This window comes from Carcharodon carcharias, chromosome 6 (assembly GCF_017639515.1).
Source record: "Carcharodon carcharias isolate sCarCar2 chromosome 6, sCarCar2.pri, whole genome shotgun sequence".
NCBI lineage: Eukaryota > Metazoa > Chordata > Chondrichthyes > Lamniformes > Lamnidae > Carcharodon > Carcharodon carcharias.
The window spans coordinates 142,961,767-142,987,300 of record NC_054472.1 but is presented as its reverse complement, the minus strand read 5'-3'; the positions used below and the strand labels follow the sequence as shown (position 1 = coordinate 142,987,300).

The window sequence follows — 25,534 nt, the reverse complement described above, 5'->3', positions numbered from 1 at the left end:
TCCGGAAGGCTGTAAAATGCCTAGTCGGAAGATGAGATGCTGTTCCTCCAGTTTGCGTTGAGCTTCACTGGAGCAATGCAGCAAGCCAAGGACAGACATGTGGGCATGAGAGCAGGGTGGAGTGTTGAAATGGCAAGCGCCAGGGACGTCTGGGTCATGCTTGCAGAAAGACCGAAGTTGCCCTGCAAAGCGGTCACCCAGTCTGCGTTTGGTCTCTCCAATGTAGAGGAAGCTGCATTGGAGAGACCACATCTTCCCTCCATCACCCCCTACACCTCAACCCCCTCCCACAGCACCTTCTCATGCAACCGCAGAAGTTGCAACACCTGCCCCTTTACTTCCCCTCTCCTCACTGTCCAAGGGCCCAAACAATCCTTTCAAGTGAAGCAGCATTTCACTTGCACTTCCCTCAATTTCGTCTACTGCATATGTTGCTCCCAATGTGGTTTCCTCTACATTGGAGAGACCAAACGCAGACTGGGTGACCGCTTTGCAGAACATCTTCGGTCTGTCCGCAAGCATTACCCAGACCTCCCTGTTTCTTGCCATTTCAACATTCCACCCTGCTCTCTTGCCCACATGTCTGTCCTTGGCCTGCTGCATGGCTCCAGTGAAGCTCAATGTAAACTGGAGGAACAGCACCTCACCTTCTGACTAGGCACTTTAAAGCCTTCCGAACTGAATATTGAGTTCAACAATTTTAGATCATGAACTCTCTCCTCCATCCCCACCCCCTTGCTGATCCCTCCCTTTTTTTTCCAATAATTTATATAGATTTTTCTTTTCTCACCTATTTCCATTATTTTTAAATGTATTTCCATCCATTGTTTTATCTCTACCTTTTAGCCTATTTCGCTTCCTTCACCCCACCCCACCCCCACTAGGGCTATCTGTACCTTGCTTGTCCTGTTTTCTACCCTTAATTAGCACATTCCTTAGATAATATCACCACCTTCAACACCTCTTTGTCCTTTTGTCTATGACATCTTTTGGCTAACTCTACCTATCACTGGCCCTCTATCCAGCTCTACCCACCACCCCCCCCCCCCCCCCTTAAACCAGCTTATATTTCACCTCTTTTCTATTTTTACTTAGTTCTGTTGAAGAGTCATACGGACTCGAAACATTAACTGTTTTCCTCTCCGCAGATGCTGCCAGACCTGCTGAGTTTTTCCAGGTATTTTTATTTTTATTTTTGTTTTGGATTTCCAGCATCCGAAGTTTTTTGCTTTTATTTTAACATGGAGGCTAATGATAGGATCAGCTTCCTGAGGGGACAGTGCTTCACAAGGATCACCCTAAATGATTTATAGGTCACACATCCTAGAAAGAACTTAGCGAGGAGTCCTATGTTCGAGGGATGTGCTTCACCAAGGGAACAATAGAGGACTATGATAACTGTTACATGAAGAGTCGCGGTTAAGATTATCTGCCCGAACACCCCTGCCAATAGTTGCAAAAGTAACAGTGACAGTCAACTTTTATGTCATTTCAGGCAGTGCTCAGGAAACTTTGCAATGTCAGCCAGAGAGTCATCCTACAATGCATTTGTCAGGTAACTGACAGCACATTGTAGGAGATATGGGTGACATATCTAATTTAGCTCGACAGGAAGACAGTGTGATAAGACATCGAGCTTTATCACATTGCTGGCTGCCTCAAATTGCAGGGTGCAATAAATGGCATACACGTACCACTGCAAGTATCTAACATTAATCCTCCCAACCTTCCGAACACAAAGGGTTGCAGAAGGCTCAATGTCTAGATTGTGAGATGTAGTGAATCCTTCACAGAAACACCAGATTCACTGGAAGCTATCAAGTTCAATTTGTTTTCAGGAATTCTGCCCTCCCTGAGCACTTCACAGAGACAGTCAAGTAAATGGACAGCTTGTGGGTAACATGGCCTACACTTCAATGGCATGGACAATAATTCCTTTAAAAGTTGCAAGAACAGAGCCGAGGAGTACCTCTCACTGTGTGGCCACTAAGATGACTTAATTGGTTCATGGCTGACTTGACAGTTCAGATTGTGTAACTGGATAGTTATAGTTTTCAATACCCTGGACTCCTTTGAAATTCATAAGACTGAGAAGCTGGAAACTCCTAGGGAGCTGGCCCAGGTGCTTTAGCGGAAGGCGGGCAGGGTTCAAATCGACCCTGTAAGTTTTAAACCCCAACTTCCATCAGGACAAATACCTCTCATGTTACACAACCATTACATATCCGAAACACCACAAGATATGAAATTGCTGCCAGGGTCAGTGTGCTGGAAGATCAGGGAGTTGAAGCCCCACTACTGAAGCCTGTGGATTTTCAGGGCCTTTAACTTATTTTCTGATAATGTAAAATTTGCTAATGTCCTACTTTTGTTTCATTATTTCATCAAGTTGCAAACTTCTTTGCTCATCAAAGTAGTAATGACATGTAATGGAACTCTTTTAGAGACCAATAAATATTTTTAAATTATGCATAAGTTTTAGCAAGGCCTCGATAAGAATTTTCATTTATCCTTCAAGTCCTCAAACATCCCAAATGCTTTGTGGTCTATGAATTTCTGATGTGTAGTCACTGTTGTTTTGTTTGGCAAACACGGCAGCCAAATTGTCCACATGAATAAAAACAGAAAACACTGGAAATACTCAGCAAATTGGACAGCATCTGTGGGGGGAAAAACAAAGCTAACATTTCAGGTCTGTGAGTCTTCATCGGAATTAACCCGTTGACCTGAGAATTTCTAGCATTCTATTTTTATATTAGATTGCCAGCATCCACAGTGTTTTGCTTTTGTCCACATCAGCATCCTACAATAGCAATGTAGTGACTGACTGGTCAATAAAATTAAAACAAAAAATGCTTGTACTATTCAGCAGATCAGGAAGTGTCTTTGGAGAGAGAAACAGTTAACGTTTCAGATTGGTGACCTTTCAAAGGCTTGAAACATTAACTCTGTTTCTCTCCACAGAAATTGCCTGACCTACTGAGTATTTCCAGCATATTTTTGTTTTTATTTCTGATTTCCAGCAACTCCAGTATTTTGTTTTAATCAGTCGGAATGACTGATTAATTTGTATTTCACAAAGGCAAAACTGGAGTCGATGGGAATCAGGGAAAACTCTCCGCTGGTTGGAGTCATACCTAGCACAAAGGAAGATGGTTGTGGTTGTTGGAGGTCAGACATCTCAGCCCCAGGACATCAGTGCAGGAATTCCTCAGAACAGTGTCCTAGGCCGAACCATCTTCAGCTGCTTCATCAATGACTTTCCTTCCATCATAAGGTCAGAAGTGGGGACGTTCGCTGATAATGGCACAATGTTCAGTGCCATTCGCAACTCCTCAGATACTGGAGCAGTCCATGTCCAAATGCAGCAAGACCTGGACAATATCCAGGCTTGGGCTGACAAGTGGCAAGTAACACTTGCACCACACAAGTGTCAGGCAATGACCATCTTCAACAAGAGAGATCTTACCATCGCAACTTGATGTTCAATGGCACTACCATCACTGAATCCCCCACTATCAACATGCTGGGGGTTACCATTGACCAAAAACTGAACTGAACTAGCCATATAAATACTGTGGCTACAAGAGCAGGTCAGAAGCTAGGAATTGTGCGATAAGTAACTTGCCTCCTGACTCCCCAAAGCCTGTCCACCATCTACAAGGCACAAGTCAGGAGTCTGATGGAATACTCCACACTTGCCTGGATGAGTGCAGCTCCTACAACACTGAAGAACCTGGACACCATCCAGGACCGTCCACCGTCTGCTTGATTGGCATCACATCCACAAACCTTCACTCCCTCCACCACCAACGTACAGTAGCAGCAGTGTGTACCATCTACAAAATGCACTGCAGGAATTCACCAAAGCTCCTTAGACAGAGTCTTCCAAACCCAAGACCACTACCATCTAGAAGGACAAGGGCAGCAGATAGATGGGAAAACCACCATCTGGAAGTTCCCCTCCAAGCCACTCACCATCCTGACTTGGAAATATATTGCTGCTCCTTCACTGTCGCTAGGTCAAAATCCTGGAACTCCCTAACAGCACTATGGATGTACCTACACCACATGGACTGCAGCGGTTCAAGAAGGCAGCTCACCATCATCTTCTCAAGGGCAACAAGGGATGGGCAATAAATGCTGGCCCAACCAGCGAAGCCCACATCCCGCCAATGAATAAAAAATAAATGAGGTGGGTCAAGTGGATGAAGTGTCAGTAGGGGATATTTAGGGAACAGTGATCATAGTATCATAAGATTTAATTTAGCTATGGAAAAAAGTAAAGAGCAATCCAGAGTAAGAACAATTAATCGGGGGAGGTCAATATGGGGTGAGAACAGAATCGAAGATTGGCTGGCAAAAACTGTAACAAAACAATGGGCTGTCTCTAAAGATGAGATAGTTAGGGTATAGTAGAGATATGTTACCATGATGGGGGTAAAGTTAGGACAAATAAATCCTGAATTCCCCGGATAACATCAGTGATAGAGAGTAAGATAAAGCAGAGAAAGCATCCATGTGACAGATGTCAGGTAGATATTACAATTGAGATATCAGGCTGAATATAGAAAGTTCAGCAATACTGAACTTTGGATTTGGAGTGCTCTGTCTCAAAGGCGATGGAAGCAGGGTCACTGAATATTTTTAAGACAGAGGTAAATTCTTGTTCGGCAAGGGAATCAAAGGTTGTTGGGGGTGGATGGGAATGTGGAACTCGAAACACAAATAGTTCAGCCACGATCTTACTGAATCGCAGAGCAGGCTTGAGGAGCCGAATGGCCTACTTCTGCTTCTATTTCATATGTTTGTAAAATAAAAGGTATAATTTGAAAGGGGTGCAGGTGCAGAGGGACCTAGGGATATATGTACACAAATCATTGAAGGTGGTAGGGCAGGTTGAGAAATTGGTTAATAAAGCATATGGGATTCTGGGCTCTACAAATAGCATAGAGCACAGAAGCAAGGAGGTTATGGTGAACCTGTATCAAAACCCTGGTTCAGCATTAACTGGACACTTAACAATTTTAGGGCACCTTACTATAGAAAGAATATAAAGGCATCAGAAAGAGTGCAGGAAAGATTCATGAGAATGGTTCCAGGGATGAGGAACTTCAGTTATATAGGTAAGTTGGAAAAGCTGGGGCTGTTCTCCTTAAAGAGTGAGAGGAAATTTGATCGATGTTTTCAAGATCATGAGGTACCTGAACAGAGTAGATAGAGAGAAATTGCTCCCGTTGGCAGAAGTGTTGAGAACCAGAAGGCATTAATTCCGGTGACTGGCAAAAGAGGAAAATGAGGAAAGACAATTTATGCGGCGCATGGTTAAGATCTGGAATGCACTGCCTTAGAGTGTGATGGAGACAGATTCAGTTGAGGCCTTCAAAAGAGAATTGAATAATTTTTTGAAGGGAAAAAATTTGCAGGGCTACAGGGAAAAGGCAGGGGACTGAGTCAGGTAACTTAACGTTTACAGAGAACTGGCACAGACATGATCAGCTGAATGGTCTGTGCTGTGACCATTCTATGATTCTTAACTGTGGGTTAAATGTTGGCCAGGAAAGAAGTAAGAAGTAATCTCCATTCATTCTTCCATAACAATGTGTCTTAAAATCAGAAGCATATGGAACAAAAGGAAGGCCTTTCAGCCTGTTTTCTCTGTGCCGTCTCTTTGAAAGAGCCATTTAATTAGCCTTATTCTTCTGCTCTTTCCCCATAGGGTCGCAAATGTCTCCTTTTCAAGTATCGAATTCCCTTTTGAAAGTTACTGTTGAATCTACTTCTGCCAACCTTTCATGCATTGAATTTCACATCATTGTAACTCTCTGCATTTAAAAAAAAACTCTCTCCTTGTTTCCCTAGACTTTTTGTTAATTATCTTATAGATATGCCCTCATGTTACCAGTCCACCTGCCAATGGAAATAGTTTCTCCCCATTTATTCTATCGAAGTCCCTCAAAATCTTAAACACCTCTATCAAATCTCTCCTTAACCTTCTCTGCTCGGAGGAGAACAATCCTAGCTCGACCAATCTCTCTCATAATTCTTCACAGGAGCTATCCTGACATGCACAAACATGCATTTTGGGCATTTAGTGACCTCCAACAATACCGGTATAGCATTTCCGTTTCTGACACCCATTATTCTTCTGGCCTATCTATGCGAGACAACTCATTTCATGCAGGTTTCTGCTGTGGTCTTGCACTGATCAGGAACTTGGTTGAGTCTGTGCAAACTCATTTCATGTTAGCCTTAGAATCAGTACAAAAACAGAGAGGGAGCAGTACTTTATCCTGTCCAGTTGAATTCAGACTTGAGGCCCTGAAATGATGCAGCAATATGATCCACTGCTAATAATCACTCTTTTAATATTTTTATGGAAAGCTTTCTAATGTATTTGTTTTCACAAGGTCAGACATTAATAACCCTGTAGTAATTATGATATCTCAGTGATGTTTCACTTGTTGTTTTATTTTACAGGTGTGAGAGCGTTTATCAGTTCATTCAGCAAATAGAATTCATTAAATTCACTCTCACTCAGCAGATCCCTAGCCCAGTGAAATTTTAAAGATAAAATGCATTAGTAAGAATAATGTCATTCTGAAATTAATTATAAAGACGTATCACTACTATACAGCTTCAGTTGTATTTTAAACTTTGAGACAGAAGACAGGAATTGACAATTGGGGCAGAATGATATGCAGAATATATTCTTGCTTATTCACATTTTAAACTTTTTCTTCACAGACTGTTAGCTACACTCAGTTTCTTTATCCGACCAACGTCTTGGGCGGCAGGCGGAATACAATTGATTCTACTGCTTCACTGTCCCAGTTTCGGAACAGCAGCCATCGTAATCTTCCTCTTGGGAGAGCAAACAGTTCCCAAGGAAGCATTGACACAGGTAACTAAGAGGAACAAACATGTGCTTGTTTCAGTTTTCAGATTTTCATATCACTGGGTGTACTGAATGAACTGGAAGAAATACGAACTGTTTGGCAAGAATATTTAATGCTTATACTTGGATAGAACATAAAATTTCAAATAGACATAAAATTTAAATGAGTGAATGTGGCATATCAAAGGACTTATTCCCAGAAGCTGCTACCAGTAGACCTAGAGAGAATAATAAAGCGCTTACCTGAGTTGTTTTTCTGTGCAGGTTTCTAATTCCTTCAGCCTAGTTTCTCAGTATTTATATGTGAATCTTTCAAAGAAGCTCTTTGAGTGATGACAGAAGATTACCAGAAAAAGTCAAGCTCTGAGTAAAATAGAAATTTCATGACATGGGATATAGCTGATGCATATTCCTCCTCCTCACTAACACATCTCCTCCTCCTGTACCTTACCATCAGAACAATCACGTACGTACAATGCTATTATTCAAGTTCTACTCTCTTCTTGAAATTTCTCCTAATAACCCCACGCTCCTGAAAGTGTTCATAAACATTGAGGTAACTCCATGGATATCGGTAGCTTTTTAGTGGCTGCTCTTCACGTAAGAGCCTATCTCTGTCTGACCACCACATTCCCAAATCCATTCACAACCACTTCAAAGAGACATCATCACATTGCGAATAAGAGAAGGAATGCTGGCTAATATATGCTTGCCCCCCCCAACCCGGTCTGAGGAGCACCACCATAGCCCTGGCTGTTGATAACTCCAGAACTGAAGCAGGGAGCTTGCTGGTGTGTGTAGCTCAGTACCAGTATATTTAACCAATGTGCCATTATTATAATATTGAATTCCATGACATCTGAAAAGGATTTAGTACCATCTCAATTTAAATGCTCTTCCAGAAAGATTTCTATGAGGATAGAATAATGAAACTGCTGGGCGAGCAGTTATATTTCTTAGTGTTCAAATATGTACAGAATATAAAATTATATAATTCTCTACCTTTAATATAATACATTAGGCTGGAAGATTGTAATAATATTGTGAGCCTCTAACATTGTGGATTGATCAATGCAAACCATATAAATACTGTGGCTACAAGTGTAGGTCAGAAGCTGGGTATTCTACAGCCTGTGGCTCACATCCTGACTCCCAAAGCCTATCCAACACCCAAAAGGCACAAGTCAAGAATGTGATGGAATACTCTCCACTTGCCTGGATGAGTGCAGCTTCAATAACATTCAAAAAGCCCAACACAATCCAGGACAAAGCAGCTGCTTGATTGGCACCCTATCCACCATCTTAAATAGTCATCCCCTCCATCACTGATACGCAGTGGCTGCAGTGTGTAACACCGCAACATACACTGCAGCAACTCACCATGGCTCCTTTGACAGCAACTCCCAAATCTGTGACCTCTACCACATAGAAGGACAAGGGATATCAAACACAGAGAGAACACCATTATCTCTAAATTCCCTTCCGAGTCACACACTATCTTGACTTGGAAATAAATCACTGTTCCTTTAATGTCACTGGATCAAATTTCTAGAACTCCCTATTTGGTACACCACACTTTCACCACACAAACTGAAGCAGATGTGGAATGGCTCAAAAGGTGGACAAATTGCAAAAGATTAGATCCCTATTAAACTACCAGAAGTTAATTATTTCTGCATAGAAAAACCAAACTAAAACAATGTGCTCTGCCATTGCCATCCCTCCCAATCCAACTGGAAAAGAAATTGCGCCCTCCACAGGTAGTCAGCAATTGTACACTGGCTGCTGGCACCTGATATTCCTGCCACCTGATACACCCAATACATCTTACCTTTACACATGAAAGTACCAGTAAAATATTTAAATGCGCTGACCTTGCATTATTGAATGCTTGAGAGCAATATTCCTGTTAGAATCATTTTCTCAGAAGAAAAGAAAGATGGACGGGTGCTTATGTTGGGCCTTTCGCAGTCTCAAGACATCCCAAAGTGCTTGACATCTAATGAAGTACCTTTGCGGTATAGTTACTGTTGTAACGTAGGAACTACGAGGAAAAATTAATTACCTGGTTGGACTGGAACTCTCTGTCTATGGATTATTACACCAGGTTTCTCTGGATTATTAGTCTGATAACATATCTAACACAGTACCATACCATAATAGCTGTTAAGGGAGTTAATAAAGAAGACTAGGACTTGCATTTATGTAGTGCCTTTCATAACCTCAGGATGTTACAACTAAGTATTTTAATAAGTTAATTATACATGTATTTTAAAACACAGTCACTGTTGCAATGTAGGAAATGTGACAGCCAATTTGTGCACTGCAAGATTCCACAAATAGCAATGAAATAATGAAAGACAAAACAGAAAATGTTGGAAAAACTCAGCAGGTCTGACAGCATCTGTGGAGAGAGAAACAGAGTTATCGTTTCAAGTCCATATGACCCTTCTTTAGAACTAAAGAGAAGTAGAAATGTGATTCAATTTATAATGTTTAAGGGGGTGTGGAGCAGGTGAGGCTGGGATGGGGGCAAAGGAGCAGTTGACGAAGATGACCAAAATGACAAAGGGAATTTTAATGGAGTGGTAAGGACTAAAGAAAGTGTTGATAGTGACAGAAATGTGACCAGAAACTGAACTGGACTAGCCATATAAATACTGTGGCTACAAGGGCAGGTCAGAGGCTAGGAATCTGCAACAAATAATTCACCTCCTGCCTCCCCAAAGCCTGTCCACCAAGTACAAGACACAAGTCAGGAGTGTGATGGCATGTTCCCCTCTTGCCCGGATGAGAGCAGCTCCCACAACACTGAAGAAGCTGGACACCGTCCAGGACAAAGTAGCCCGCTTGCTTGGCACCCCATCCACAAACATTCACTCCCTCCACCACCAACACACACTAGCTGCAGTGTGTACCATCTACAAGATGCACTGCAGGAATTCACCAAGGCTGCTTAGACAGCACCTTCCAAACCCACAACCGCTACCATCTAGAAGGACAAGGGCAGCAGATAGATGGGAACCACCACCTGGAGGTTCCCTTCCAAGTAGCTCACCATCCTGACTTGGAAATATATCGCCGATCCTTCACTATTGCTGGGTCAAAATCCTGGAACTCCCTTCCTAACAGCACTGAGTGTACCTACACCACATGGACTGCAGTGGTTCAAGAAGGCAGCTCACCACCACCTTCTCAAGGGCAACTAGGGAAGGGCAATAAATGCTGGCCCAGCCAGCAAAGCCCACAGCCCTTGAATGGATAAAAAAAAGTAGACCACCTAATCTTTTACTGGGGCATATACTGTCCCAGTTCACCACAGCTTGAAGTTATAGAAAATAATAAAGAAAGTGACATTTACTCTAATTGTATTGGAAGTAACATGTGGTTAGCAAGTAAACAGATTGCTGTAAGTTGTGACGTATGCCTTATCGATGGGGAGTGATTAGTCTGTGTGAGGACAAGGGAGTGTCGCTATGTCTGTATATGGAATAATTTGCACTGAAGTGCACATTGACAACTTTACCTCTCCAGTGAGGTGCTTTGTAGAGCTCCCAGACATTTCTCTCACCAAGTCCTGGAACTTTTGTTTTAGCAAAATGAACCCTGTCTCAGTTAGGAGAGATCGGAATTTTAATCCAGACCTCCAGATAATTTCTTTATCAATTTTGTAGCACTTTCCAGTACAGTAATATAGCACGACGTTTTAAACGTTGCTGGTAAATGATTTCCAAAAACCAAAAGGAGAATGATTTATGGCCTCAATTCCAAGATTAGTAACGTGGTGCTTTCATGATGCATTGTAGCTAATGAAATGTTAATATCAGAATCTAACAAGCTTTGTTTATAGTTAACATTATTACTTGGTACAATATTAAAAATAACAAATGATACACCCACACAAATTAAAGTTGTAAATATGAACTATGTCCATTATAAGTGACTGCTAGAAAACTGCTCAGCACTAAGGCAGTGGATTTCTACAGGAGGATTAAGAGAGACAGCAGCTAAGGAGAATGAGGATTGTACTAAAGAAGTAGTGTCAAAGTCAGTGCAAGGACTGATGCCAAGCACAACAGCTTGAAATATGGCGTTTTGACAGACGGACTGGTAGAAGCTTCAGAGCTTCTGTTGTATAGATTTATTTTTGTAACACAAAAAATTTAGTCTTATTTTCCTCCTTTCATATGTTAATGCCCCAGCGGCACTGAATTTTCCCAACTTCGGGTTTTTCGTGATGGCGGGGTCAATTTCAGATCACGGATCCAATCACTGCACCAGGAAGTCTGCCGGTGCAACCCTCTGGAAGGCATCCAGTTCAGAGCACCGTCCAACTGGAGATGGTGGACGGCTTGAGGAGGTGGGAGGGCAATTGAACAGGCACGACTGGAAGGCCAGCCTCCTGTGCCTCCTGTGGGAGTGCTGCTGAGGTGAAAAGGATGAGAGAGGCCAAATGGAGCTGTCAAGAGACGGCTGGAAGAAGTGGTAGCCACTTCTTCATCACCATCAATCTCCAAAAAATAATCGTGTTGTTGCAAACCTCTGGCCTGCGAATGACCTCAGACTTGCCAAATCGCGTTTTTAACTTGCAGATTGCATATTTTCATGGTGTGCTGACCTCCTGTGAGTTGGTGAGCTGCAGACACTGAGAATCCCGTATGCCGCCAGTAAAATTCCATCGCCTGCTCATTAGTTCATTAACATCCTCAACTCGCTTCCCACCCCTGCTCATCAGATAGTCGCCAGAACTCAAACTTCCATAAGATAAAAGCAAAATACTGCAGATGTTGGAAATCTGAAACAAAAACAGAAAATGCTGGAAAAACTCAGCAGGTCTAACAGCATCTGTGGAGAGAATTAACGTTTTGAGACTGTATGACCCTCCTTCAGAGCTGTTGTCTCAGAAACTTCCTCCCTGGAAAAGTGGGAGGAGGCGGAAACATTTATGTCCGTCATTTTTTCTAATTTTCCTTTCCCACTTGTTATGACACAGCAGCTGAGCTATTTAAAATCCCAAAGAGAAATTTAAAACAACCATCGTAGTCTATATTTTCAATTGGTATGTTTGCAATGCAGCTCTGAATTCAGGAATAAACACCAGCAAGCCTAGAGTTTTTTTTAGGGTGAGGCGATGGCGTAGTGGTATTGTTGCTGGACCAGTAATCCAGAGATCCTAGGTAATGTCCTGTGGACCTGGGTTCGAACCCCACCACAGCAGATGGTGGAACCTGAATTCAATAAAAGTCTGGAATTAAAGTCTAATGATGACCATGAAATCATTGTTAATTGTTGTAAAAACCCATCTGGTTCACTAATGTCCTTCAGGGAAGGAAATCCCTTACCTGGTCTGGCCTACATGTTACTCCAGATGACTCTGAAATGGCCTAGCAAGCCACTCAGTTGTAACAAACCCCTGCAAAGTCATAAAAAAGGAATGAAACTGGACAGACCACCTGGCATCGACCTAGGCACCGGAAACGACAACTGCAATCTCAGCCTTGTCGACCCTGCAAAGTCCCCCTTACTAACGTCTGGAGGCAAGTGCCAAAATTGAGAGAGCTGTCTCAAAGACTAGTCAAGCAAAAGACTGACATAGTCATCCTCATGGAATCATACCTTACAGATAATGTCCGAGACACCTCCGTCACCATCCTTGAGTGTGTCCTGTCCCACCAGCAGGACAGGCCCAGCAGAGGTGGCAGCACAGAGGTATGCAGTCGGGGGGAGGTTGCACTAGGAGACCTTAACATTGACTCTGGGCCCCATGAAGTCTCATGGCATCAGGTCAAGCATCAGGTCAAACATGGGTAAGGAAAACTCCTGTTGATTACCATGTACCGCCCTCCCTCAGCTGATGAATCAGTGCATTTCCATGTTGAACACTACCACTTGGAGGAAGCACTGAGGGTGGCAAGGGTGCAGAATGGGTGGGGGTCTTCAATGTCCATCACCAAGGGTAGCTCGGTAGCACCACCAATGACTGAGCTGGCTAAGTCCTAAAAGACATAGCTGCTAGACTGGGTCTGCGGCAAGTGGCGAGGGAACCAACAGGAGGGAAAAACATATTGACTTCATCCTCACCAACCTGCCTGCCGCTGATGCATCTGTCCATAACAGATCTAGCAATTCAAGACTGGGTACCCATGAGGCACTGTGGCCATCAGCAGCAGCAGAATTGTACTCCAGTACTATCTGTAACCTCATGGCCTGGCATATCCCCCACTCTACCATTACCATCAAGCCAGGGGATCAACCATGGTTCAATGAAGAGTGTAGGAAGGCATGCCAGGAGCAGCACCAGGCATACTTAAATATGAGGTGTCAACCTGGTGAAGCTATGGCACAGGATTACTTGCCTACCAAACGACGTAAGCAGCGAGTGATAACCAGGGCTAAGTGATATTCTTGCCATAGTGGGAGTGCAGCGAAGGTTCACTAGGCTGATACCGGGGATGGTAGGACTCTCGTGTGAGGAGAGATTGCTTCGACTGGGCCTGTATTCACTAGAGTTTAGAAGAATGAGAGGGCATCTGATTGAAACATATAAAATTCTAACAAGACTAGATGCAGGAAGAATGTTTCCCCTGGTTGGGGAGTCCAGAACCAGGGACCACAGTCTCAGGATATGGGGCAGGCCATTTAGGACTGAGATGAGGAAAAATTTCTTCACTGAGGGTGGACAACCTGTGGAATTCTCTATCACAGAGACCTATGGAGACTGGGTCACTGAGTATTTTCAAGAAGAAGTTGATCATTTTTTAAAAATTAGGGGCATCAGGGGGTATGGAGAGAAAGTGGGAATATAGCATTGAGATAGAGGATCAGCCATGATCATATTGAATGGCGGAGCAAGCACGGAGGGCTGAATGGCCTACTCCTGTTCCTAGTTTCTGTCTTTCTATCCCACAACCAACAGATCAGATCTAAGCTCTGTAGTCCTGCCACATCCAGTCATGAATGGTGGTGGACAATTAAACAACTCATTGGAGGAGGCTCCACAAATATCCCCACCCTCAATGATGGAGGAGTCCAGCACATCAGTGCAAAAGTTAAGGCTGAAGCATTTGCTATAGTCTTCAGCTAGAAATGCCGAGTGGATGATCCATCACGGCCTCCTCCGGAGATCCCCAGCATCACAGATGCCAGTCTTCAGCCAATTCAACTCACTCCACGTGACATCAAGAAATGGCTGAAGGCACTAGATACTGCGAAGGCTATGGGCCCTGACAATATTCTGGCAACAGTACTGAAGACTTGTGCTCCAGAACTTGCCGTGCCCCTAGCCAAGCTGTTCCAGTACCTCAACAACACTAGCATCTACCCGGCTATGTGGAAAATTGCCCTGTACACAAAAAGCAGGGCAAATCGTAACCCGGCCAATTACTGCCTCATCAGTCTACTCTCAATCATCAGTACAGTAATGGAAGGGATCATCAACAATGCTATCAAGCGGCACTTGCTTAGCAATAACCTGTTCACTGAAGCCTATTTTAGGTTCCGCCAGGGCCACTCAACTCCTGACCTCATTACAACCTTGGTTCAAATGTGGACATAAGAGCTGAACTCCCGAGGTGAGGTGAGAGTGACTGCCCTTGATGTCAAGGCCGCATTTGACCGAGTGTGGCATCGAGGACCCCTAGCAAAACTGGAATCAATGGGAATTGGGGAAACCCTCCACTGGTTGCAGTCATACCTAGCACAAAGGACGATGGTTGTGGTTGTTGGAGGTCAGTCATCTCAGCTCCAAGACATCACTGCAGGAGTTCCTCAGAGTAGTGTCCTAGACCCAGCCTCTTCAGCTGCTTCATCCATGACCCTCCATCCATCATGAGGTCAGAAGTGGGGATGTTCGCTGATAATTGCACAATGTTCAGCACCATTTGCAATTCCTCAGATACTGAAGCAGTCCATGTCCAAATGCAGCAAGACCTGGACAATATCCAGGCTTGGCCTGACAAGTGGCAAGTAACATTTGTGCCACACAAGTGTCAGGCAATGACCATCTCCAACGAGAGAGAATCCAACCATCGCCCCTTGACGTTCAATGGTATTACCATCACTGAATCCCCCACTATCAACATCATGGGGGTTACCATTGACCTGAAACTGAACTGGACCAGCCATATATGGCTAGAAGGGCAGGTCAGCGGCTAGGAATCGTGTGACGAGTATCTCACCTCCTGACTCCCCAAAGCCTGACCACTATTTACAAGGCACAAGTCAGGAGTGTGATGGAATACTCCCCACTTGCCTGGATGAGTGCACCTCCCACAATACTGAAGAAGCTGGACACCGTCCAGGACAAAGCAGCCCACTCAATTGACACCACATCCACAAACATTCACTCCCTCCACCACCGACGAACAGCAGCAGCAGTGTATGCCATCTATGAGATGCACTGCAGGAGTTCACCAAGGCTCCTTCGACAGCACCTTTCAAACCCATGACCACTACCATCCAGAAGGACAAGGGCAGCAGATAGATAGAAACACCACCACCTGGAAATTCCCCTCCAAATCACTCCCCATCCTGACTTGGAAATACATCATCGTTCCCTCAATGTTGCTGGGTCAAAATCCTGGAACTCCCTTCCTAACAGTATTGTGGTGTACCTACACCACATGGACTGCAGCAGTTCAAGAAAACAGCTCGGCACCTCCTTCTCAAGGGCAACTAGAGGTGGGCAACAAATGCTGGCCCGGCCACTGAAGCCCACATCTCGTGAATGAATTTTTAAAATATATATGTAAATTAAATTGAACATTTATTAATTTAACACCAAATTTAAACATATACACATGTCTACAAATTACTGCCTTTATAATTTTTAAACAAATCCCCTAATTAATTACTCCCAGGTAAACTTCCCCAAGTCAACAATAACCCATAGACTTTAAACAGAGATCAGGCAAAGCACATCTTATCTTACAAATTCAAAATGAGGTCCTTTCAATTTGTTCCTTCGCAGACACAGTGGTCTCACATGCCTCTGACTCCCACACAAAATTCTTTTTTTGTATATTCCTAGCCTTCCCTTTGAAAGTAAATTCTCATTGTATCACCAAGCCCTTTGAACTCCATCTCTTCTAACATTAAAATCCCTTTCATAGTACCAATTTCATTAGTAATATAACCGTATTGCTTGGTGTGGTGTGTCCTAGCTAGATGCAAGATTTCACCCCAGTCTTTGAATGGTTTATTTAACAAAATGCAAATATACCTTCTACCTTAATGTTTAATATCTCAAATCTACTATACATCAAAGCACCCAGACTAGCTGGCTTTACTCCAGTTAAGACAAACACACACACTCACAGACACGGACCCTGCTATAAGTCCAATTTAAAATAATTTCCAATAACATTATATACATTAACATCTTCATGACACACTCACCAGGCCCTTGGAGACTGTGAGGTACGATTCCTTTCATTGGTTTTCATGTGTGCCAATATAATCCATGCCAGCAAAACCCCTCTATTCAGGAGGTGCCATTGGTACTGGGGAGACCGTGATGAAACAGCTGCCTTTCTTCCACTTTTTCCTAACAACCCCACTTAGACACCATTATATACAGCGACTGAAGGAAAGACCTCGATTTACACAGTGCAGTTGTTGGTTGACTTGTCCTTAAGGGAGCTCATTTTTCACCTAGTGTGAACAGTGGCTTTTTTACATTTGTTCTGATACATATTGTCAGCTTTGCTGCATGAGTTTTTTTTCCTTAACTTGGACAAATTTGTTGTCCCTCCTATGAGAAAATTTACTGCGCATCTGAAAAAGGCAGCATATTTTAGCAGATGAGAGTGAGCAATCCTGAAATTGTGAACTTTCAAAGTTTGTATCAAAGTCCAGCTGTGTCCTGCAAACAGGTTATTTAATGAACTGTATTGGCAGTGGTCATGGGAGGCTGTTTTAGAATTGTGTTTGACATTTGAATACCTGTCAGATGGATACCAGAAATCTGTTGCACTATTACAGTGCAGTTGGTGGAGCCATGCATACACACACTTAAGGAGGCTTGTACCACCATGTAATTTGGCATTCTGACGACTTGGTAAATTGCAGGTGTGAGGTTTAAATAATGTGCCTGGAGATATAACCAGGATACATTACTCTCATGAACCCAGAAAAATCATAGACTCATGCATGTACATAGCTTGCTGTCTCTCTCCGAAGATACACTTGCATTGATGCACATTAAGTAGAATTTATAGCATAGAAAGAGACCATTTGTCTCAATTAGTACATTTTAGTGTATATGCTCTGCACACCTTGCTCCAATTTTACTTCATCTAAGCTTTTAACAGATCCTTCTGATCCTTTCCCTCTCTTGTACTTGTCTAATTTTCCCTTAAATAGATCTGTACCATCTGCATCAACTACAACATGTCATATTGAGTTCCACATTGTAACCACAGCCTAGGCAAAATAAGTTTTTTTCTGAATTTCTTACTGGATTTATTAGTGACTAGCTAATATTTATGACCCTTAGTTTTGGATTCACCAGCAAGTTTAATTATCTTCTCTACATCTACCCTATTAAACCCCTTCATAATTTTAAAGACCTTTACGTCACCCCTCAGTATTCCCTTTTCCAGAGAAAAGCCACTTCAGTCTTTCCTGATAGTTCTAACCTCTCAGTACATAGGATTATATGACAGAGATAGGCCAATCAGCCCAACCAGTGTTTCTGCTTCACACTAACCTCTATCTTTTCTCATGTAAATCTACTATTGTAACTATCTATTTCCTTCTCCCTCATATGCTTGCCTAGTTTCCCCATAAATGCATCTAACCTATTCACTTGAACAACTCCCTGTGGTAGCGAGTTCCACATTCTCACCACTGGTACCTGGTTCTGATATCATACTTGTAAATCTGTTTTGCATCACCTCCAAAACCCCTCTTCCCGTTTTTTCCAATCTGGAGATTAGTATTGTGCACCATATGCAAAGTGTATAAAGAATAAAAAAATATTATTATAGGGGTAAGAGCTGATTTAAAATGTAATTTTAAAAAGACAAGGAAACGGGTTGTAGAGTGGCTCTTAGATATTTCCTTTTAACTGTTTATTCTCAATTGTATTTGCATGACTCTTTCAGAAATGTTTAGCAAATGAGAGAATAGATAAAGAGAGTGGTTCTGGAAAGAATAAAATAATGTTGGGATTTTATTCCAGGCACTGAAGTGGGGGAGTTTGCGGAATATGACCCTAATTTGCTGGATGACCCGCAATGGCCATGTGGAAAACATAAAAGAGTTCTGATCTTCCCTTCCTATATGGTAGGTGCCAGTTGGTCCTCTCTCATTCCTACGCAATAGTTTTGTGTGGGTGAATGGAGGCATAAAACTGTAGAATTCATATCTGCAAGTTTGTTAACTGTCCTCGTTCCTGTCCAAATGGTGCTACAAAACATTACTGTATAACAATTATTGTGAATAGTACAGAACATTCAAAGTATCAAGGATGTATTCCGAGGATATATCAAGCAATGGGCAGGAAGGAAACTTGTTTTCTTTGGAAAAGAGACATCAAGGTGAAGCTTTCACGGATATGACAGGGATTGCCCAAGCTAATCCAGATAAATTTATCCGATAGGATTCAAATAGTAAGGAATGCGAGTTAAAATTGGGCTTTCAGATTTCCAACATTTTGCTTTTGTTAAAAATCGAAGTTAGGAGTAAGAAGGGAAGTTGGGCAGATCGGTTTTGAACTCCCTTCCCTTGTGAAGTACTGACTTATACTGAGTTAGAGTTCCTTATGTGTGGTTTTCACTCTGGTGTCTTGCCAAAGTAGCGTTGATGTAAGAGCCCAGGCGGTGAATGTTACAGGATTGTTGAACACTGATGTCGCATGTAACCCTCATTTCTTCACAAGCAACATCCACACGAACAGAATTTCTGGTAAAAGTCATTGAGGTGGAAATTGCTGTGTATCGCATCATATAATGGGTACAATGCATATCAATTTAGCTGTGGGGCTTCCAGCACCCAGTCTGCACAGTTATAATATCTTTCTCTTAAATAAACCATTCCTCTGGAGCTCCGAGGAGCAGTAATGCTTCCCTGACTGCACAAGAATCATGATCAACCCCTCCTTCCTCTTGGGACTTGTTTGAGAGCTGTCGGTGGCGAGGCAAGCAACCTGTCTCCATCATTCCACAGTTCCCTTCACTTGTGTGTGCTAACTGTGGAAGTTTGGCCAGATCGGGTTGAGTAAGCTGACAAGGCCCAGAGAACAATCCCTATTGCTCTTCAGACCTCCCTGTTCAGGTATTCTGAAAAATAGGCCCACTCCAAAATCTAGCCCATCGTGCAGTAGGCTGACTTTTCTCCATTCCTTCAATCCCTCAGGCTCCTACTGTTACCCTGGCTGAGGTCAACTAACTCGGCATAGAGCAGAGGTCAAACCTGAGATCTCTGGTATGTTTGGCTTAGAACTGCAGCACATTGGGTAGAATGTATTCACCACACCATTGTGAGCACGATTCATTTTTAATTGCTTTCAATCATTAATTATCCCTCAAGGAAATACTGGAGGTGCAACTTCTGCTCTCTTGAGTAATGAGCTTTCTTTGCAGTTTACAAACCAGCTGAATGTGATCACTTATTTATGCTGCTGAAGGTTACATAGAAAGCTGATAGGGGAGATAGCAAGTAACGTTTTTGCTTCAACATCAAAACTCTGTTTCTGATTCCTAATGTGATGAAGGGAATCATCATACCATTTTAGCCCTTTAGATGTTAATTCCTTTTTTTACAACTGTAATACTTGTAGCATATAAAAAGATTAGGAACTGGGTCTCCAAAATGCTTAACAGCAAATTAGAGACTGACAGTTAAAGCCTCTTCCTACAGACAGTGAGGCCTGTTATGTGCTCAGGCCCATAATAGGTCAATTAGGTATTTAAGTGGCATCAGTCCACAATTGAAAACCAGGAAACAGCAAATGTACAACCCGCACAAACTGTACATAATCTTTATGCATGTGAGGAACAATAAACTATTAATAATATATGACTTTGAGGGTGTAATGCAATACAGCCAAAAGCTTGTGAAGGCGCCAATTTTTTTTTTTGCGAGTCTTGTCTGTTTTGGCAATCTACATTATAAGAAACCAAACGAAAACTGGATGGCCCCAGACCTTCTGGTCCAATAGCTCTGAACATTCATTGCTATTGAGGGCCACAGCTGTGTCAGAGGACCCAGGCAGCCGACTTGCACTGGAACCTCGAATTTCCCAGATTGCCACAAATGGCTTCATGGGAGCTGATATTAATGGTGTCTTTTCCCCACCACCACCCACTCCCAACCTTCCCCAGACCTGTCAGTGTCTAAATTTGGGCTGTTTGTCTGGTAATACATGAATAGTTATGCTGATTTATTTAGAGCTTTTTCTCGCAGGCATAATGTCTGCTCTGGAGCGCAGCCCTTTACTCGATGCCCTAACACTTCAGCACTCCCCTCAGTTCTGCTCACATCTCCTGCCCCCCGACTTTGAATGATGGTGTAAGACGGGTGATTTAGATTCAGTCATCAAATGGAAGTCAACATTGGGCATTTTATACCATCACCCAAAATCAAAATTATTCCTGATGAGTGAGCAAAGTGCACTAGGAAGATAACAGACTGCTTTGAGAACATTTGTTTCAGTGCTTGACCTTCCTGCAGGCCATTAGCAATAAAGTACATTTATATAGCACCTTTAAAGCCTCAAAACACCCCAAGTCACTTTAGAAGAGTGTTTTCAAACGAAGTTTGACACTGACCACATAAGGAGACATTAGGACAGTTGACCAAAAGGTTGGTCAAAGTAAATTTTAAGGAGTGTCTTGAAGGAAGAGAGAGAGGGGTGGAATGGTTTAGGAAATAAATTCCAGAGCTTAGAACCTAGGCACTTAAAGGCATGGATGATAATGATGGAGTAAATAAAATTGGAGATGCGCAAGATGCCAGAATTAGAGCAGCACAAAGATCTCAAAGGGTTGTAGAACCTAAGGAGGTTGCAGAGAGAGAAAGCTTAGGAATTTTAAAGTTGAGTCATTAGCAAACTGGGAGACAATGTAAAACAAAAACAGAATTACCTGGAAAAACTCAGCAGGTCTGGCAGCATCGGCGGAGAAGAAAAGAGTTGACGTTTCGAGTCCTCATTACGCAGAGGGTAGTAGGTGTCTGGAATTCGCTGCCCAAGTTGGTGGTAGAAGCAGAAGCTTTGAACTCTTTTAAAAAGTACCTGGATCTGCACCTAAAGTGCTGTAAACTGTAGGGCTATGGACCGGGTGCAGGAAAGTGGGATTAGAAAGGGCGTCTGGGTGTCCTCGGGCTGGCATGGACAAGATGGGCCGAATGGCCCCCTTCTGTGCTGTAACGTTTCTATGGTTCTAAGGTGGGAGATCAGCCAGAGGAGCATAGGAGTTTTGCTGATAGGAGAGACATGTTGCCAAAGCTTTTTGTCTTGCACTCATTGGGACAAGCCAAAGAATGACAACACGTCGACTTGCTGCTTTGTTGAATCTAGAGGTGACAAAGGCATAGATAAGGTTTTCAGCAGCTGATAAGCTGAGGTACAGGGTGGAGATGGGCAAATATGGATCTTGATCTTGAGGTAATAATTTAGCACCTCACAACAAATGACTACGCATGCAAGAAACAGCCATCTTCGATAATGAAGGAAAACTGACAATGACAAAATTGTACACACATAGGTTGAGAGGTAGATGTTGAGTAAATAAAGTAAATCGTGAGAACCATATACCGCTACTTAGTTTTAGATTCCACATCTCAAAGTAATGATTAGTTCTGTAGTTCTTAACATGAAGTTAGCTAACCTAATAACTAATGTCTGCCATGAACTAAATGCAATAATTAGGTTAGCAGCTTTGTTGAAATGATTTTTCAACTCCTTGGAAGTGGAAGAAATGATCTTGTGTAGCAACTTCATACATGTGTCTATGAGGATATTGTCTGGTTGCTACATCCAGCTGAATTATAAACATCCTTTGAAAGACCAAAGTTGCAAAGGATGAAAACATCCAGAAGTCGATTTATGATGATGCGGCATATAGTGATGCGAGGAATTCATATCCCCACTAATAAATCTCATGGACTGTCTGTTGTCTGTGGTTATCACTGCGAGCATGGTCTGTCCCTTTAGGGTTAATGTTCGTATTAGGCAAAATATAATAGCAGCCGCTTAAAAACTGCTGAGGTTAATCAAAGAGCAATTGTAAATATTTGTAAATTTCAGGCTCTGGGTCAATGAATGACATTCTTTCTCTTTGGTTAAAAAGATTGTCTTGAATGTGTAACAGAAATTCCCCATCTGGATTTTACTCACTGACTTTTTCTTAAAAAAAAATTAACAGTAAGTGTTTTACTTGAATTATTTTTTGAACCTTATTCCAATCCAGTCTGTCTGTGGTGAATTGCACCACATTGTGGAGGCTTGATTGCTTCAACAGTATGAGGGATATTTGCAAGTGATAAATCAAAAGTGTCATTTTGTATAATCTGTACTCCGTTACCTTCCTGCCAATGATGTTCCAGAATGATTTTGCAACTTTTCAATGAAATCGTTATTGAGCGCAGGCACACAGAATTCCTGTGAATTCATGCTCCCTAAAGTGATTGCCAAATGTGATTCAGTCCCAGAATTCAAAACCAAAGACACAGTGATTAAAGCGTGTTCTACTTGCTTTGTGCGCTCATCTAATTCAGCAGATGTCAGGTGTGAATCTGTCAATAAGCTAGTGTATATTTTTCATAACGAGAAGCTGAAAACTCTCTTCAGTGGTATTGTTCCTGGAGTGCAATGTTTGCTTGTCTGGAACTGAGGCAAAGCGGTCTCTCCAACAACAGGCTAGATTTTGGAGTCCTAACGTGGGGTAAACCCACGGATGCAAATGAAGGGGGTTGTGGGAACCACAACGCCAAAATGATGACTTCACTTCCACTGACCTCCGTTTTGATGGGTGCAGGAAACGTAGCCAGTCTCAGCTCAACACACACGCAAACTGATGTCAGAACTACCATATTGCCATCTACCTCAATTTTGTATTTCATTGAGCTTGAGATTTTCAGCGAGGCAGGTGGTTTTCTGAAGCTTGTGTGAACCATGTTAGGTCAAGGAGTTCATGTACTCTGGGGGAAGCCTTAGTTGGAGTCAGGAACCTTTTCACAGGTAAGTTTATAAATTGTTGCCAGCTTCACATGTCACAATTCGATGCTGTATGATAATTTATGTATGTTTTTAATGCAGCAATTGATGATGAGGCTTTGTTCTTAAAAGGTAAATGACCATTAAATTGACCAAAATCGTGAAAGTGTTGAGATACATTAGAGTACTTTACTCCTGTGCATTAAGTGCTCCTCTGCATTCACCAGTATTGAGATTCAGATTTTAATGTGTCATTTGGACCCTTTGCCTTGATCCTCACGTTAACAGCCCAGGTATGTATTCAGCCATTAAAGCAGTGTAACAGATGGTCATCTGTGCCACTTCAATTCATTATGAATGCTTGGCTGAGCTCCAACCACCAGTAATGGTTTCAGCTCAACAGGCATTGTTGATGCAGTTGTCAAGGGGACTGTGAGCTTTGTTTAGATTAATAGTTTTCTGATCTAAAAGGATTTTTTTGGAAGAAATTTTTCATTGGCTGTTTATTTTGACAGTTTTATGACAAATTAAGAGGATTAAGTTTTCTTCAAGAGGATATTGAATAGCTGTTTGTTTATTTTGATAGTTTCATGCGCATTCCAAAGACTTCCCTATGTTATTATAGGGCTCATGAGTTCTGTCAATAGTGGAAAATGGGTGAGTGGGTATGGAGGGGCCATGGGAGTTCTTGGGGGGCGGTGTGCTGAGGGGTGAGTGTCAGGGTGCCTGACATGTACGGAACTGAGTTGATGTCTCAGCACATGGAGGCGGGCCTTTTAATCGCCCCACCTCGGCATCCACTCACCTCTGCTCCCACCCCGGGGCTGCTTCGGGAGACAGCAACCTTGACTCCAGCTCATTCTGTCGTTCACGATGAAAATAGTGCAGGTGGGAATTGCTGGGGTGGAGGTGAGATTATGATGTTGAGGAATCTCCCGACTCGCGATTCCTACCTCAAAGGGGAAAATCTGGCCTAATGTCTCCAAATTTAACCCATTTGTAAGGAATGAGTTATGAAATCCATGGGAAGTAGAATGTAGCTCCCTGGTAGCGTAATTATATTTCTTTAAAAAGAGAAATTTTGTCAACTCCCAGTGAACTGAAGACCTAGTAACTCGTTTATAAAATGCTGAGGGTAAGAGGGCACAAATCATCCTGTAGTTTTCCTTACAGTGAACAATAGTACTCTAGAGTTAGTGGTGATAAGTGATTCAGTAAGGGCAATGCTGGAACTATTAGTATTACAGAAGCTGAAGAATTTTTTAACATTATGCTGCGATTGTGTTGGATCTTTTTTAAAAGTTCTCCAATGTAGTGTAGTCCCCCGCCAAACCAAGCAGTGGCAATGCATTACAATTGTTTTTAACATTAAATGGCAAGTGTTGCTTCAGAATGGAGTCATTTTCAGTTTAGAAACGTTGGCATTGATTTTTTCATCAGGTTACATCAACTCCCCAGATTGGAGTGGGAAATATCTTCGGAAGCTGTTCCACCAACTCTGACACTTCCATATTAGGCAGCAGTATAAGAATGGGTTGCTATCTTAACTGAATACATGGGGATTAGAAATTCCTGCATAATATGGAGGCTAAGTGAGATGCTGGAAAATGTTGACCATATTCCATATCTTATGAGCCTTCTCTCAATGAAGGCAAATGTAGACAAAATTTATCATTGCCTCCGGCATGCCAGCTCAGCCTTTGGCTAACCGAGAGAAAGAGTGTTTGAGATCCAGGATCTCGAACCCAAGATTAATGTCGTGGTTTACCGGGCAACAGTGATCCCCACACTCCTATATGTCTCAAAGACTTGGATGACTTACAGCTGGCACCTCAAAACACTGGAGAAGTGCCACCAATGGTGCTGCACAAGATCCTCCAAATCCAGTGGCAAGAAGGGCAAAGAACTTCCACAGCATCAACGTGCTAATCACTCAAAACCAGCTCCGCTGGCCGGGACATGTACATATACCTGACGCCAGGCTCCTGAAGCAACTGCTCTACTCGAAACTCAGTTGCAACAAGAGACTCATAGAAGGACAGTGGAAACACTTCAGGGATTAATGAGGTAGGTAGGGTGGCTCCTGCTGAACACATGGCAGGAAGCTTGCCAATGTTTATATCAGTGCTCTGTGGTAGTCAGCTACATGGGCAATACCCACATCACACTTGGTGCTCCCTGAGCTTCGGCTGCTGCCTACCTGAGTCTAAACACTCTGAACTTGGGTAAGCAAATTAAAATATGTTCTCATTATCAGGTAGTGCATTTGACATGAGTGGATTTTTCTTTAGCTGTTCAGAGACTCTTAAGGGCATTTGTCCACGAGATAAAGCAACTTGCAGTACAAGTACAGCACAGCTGGCTAAGTTCAGGATTGCCATGGACAGTTGATCTAGTTCCAGTCTTCCACCAACCAGATTTCACTACAAAGAAACCCAGTTTACTCTTGCCCAAGGAGTATATTCACCTGTCAGTCA

The 25,534-nt window shown here is 42.6% G+C and overlaps 1 protein-coding gene across 5 annotated transcripts in view; it reads left to right on the top strand.

Moving 5' to 3' along the window:
* cables1 (Cdk5 and Abl enzyme substrate 1) overlaps positions 1–25,534 on the top strand; it is a 197,659-nt gene that overhangs the window by 131,947 nt on the left and 40,178 nt on the right. For all 5 annotated transcript variants that reach the window (XM_041190410.1, XM_041190409.1, XM_041190408.1 and 2 more), the window contains 2 exons: positions 6,748–6,904; positions 18,081–18,184. In XM_041190410.1, coding sequence (XP_041046344.1) covers positions 6,748–6,904; positions 18,081–18,184 — 261 coding nt within the window. The remainder of the gene's footprint in view (positions 1–6,747; positions 6,905–18,080; positions 18,185–25,534) is intronic.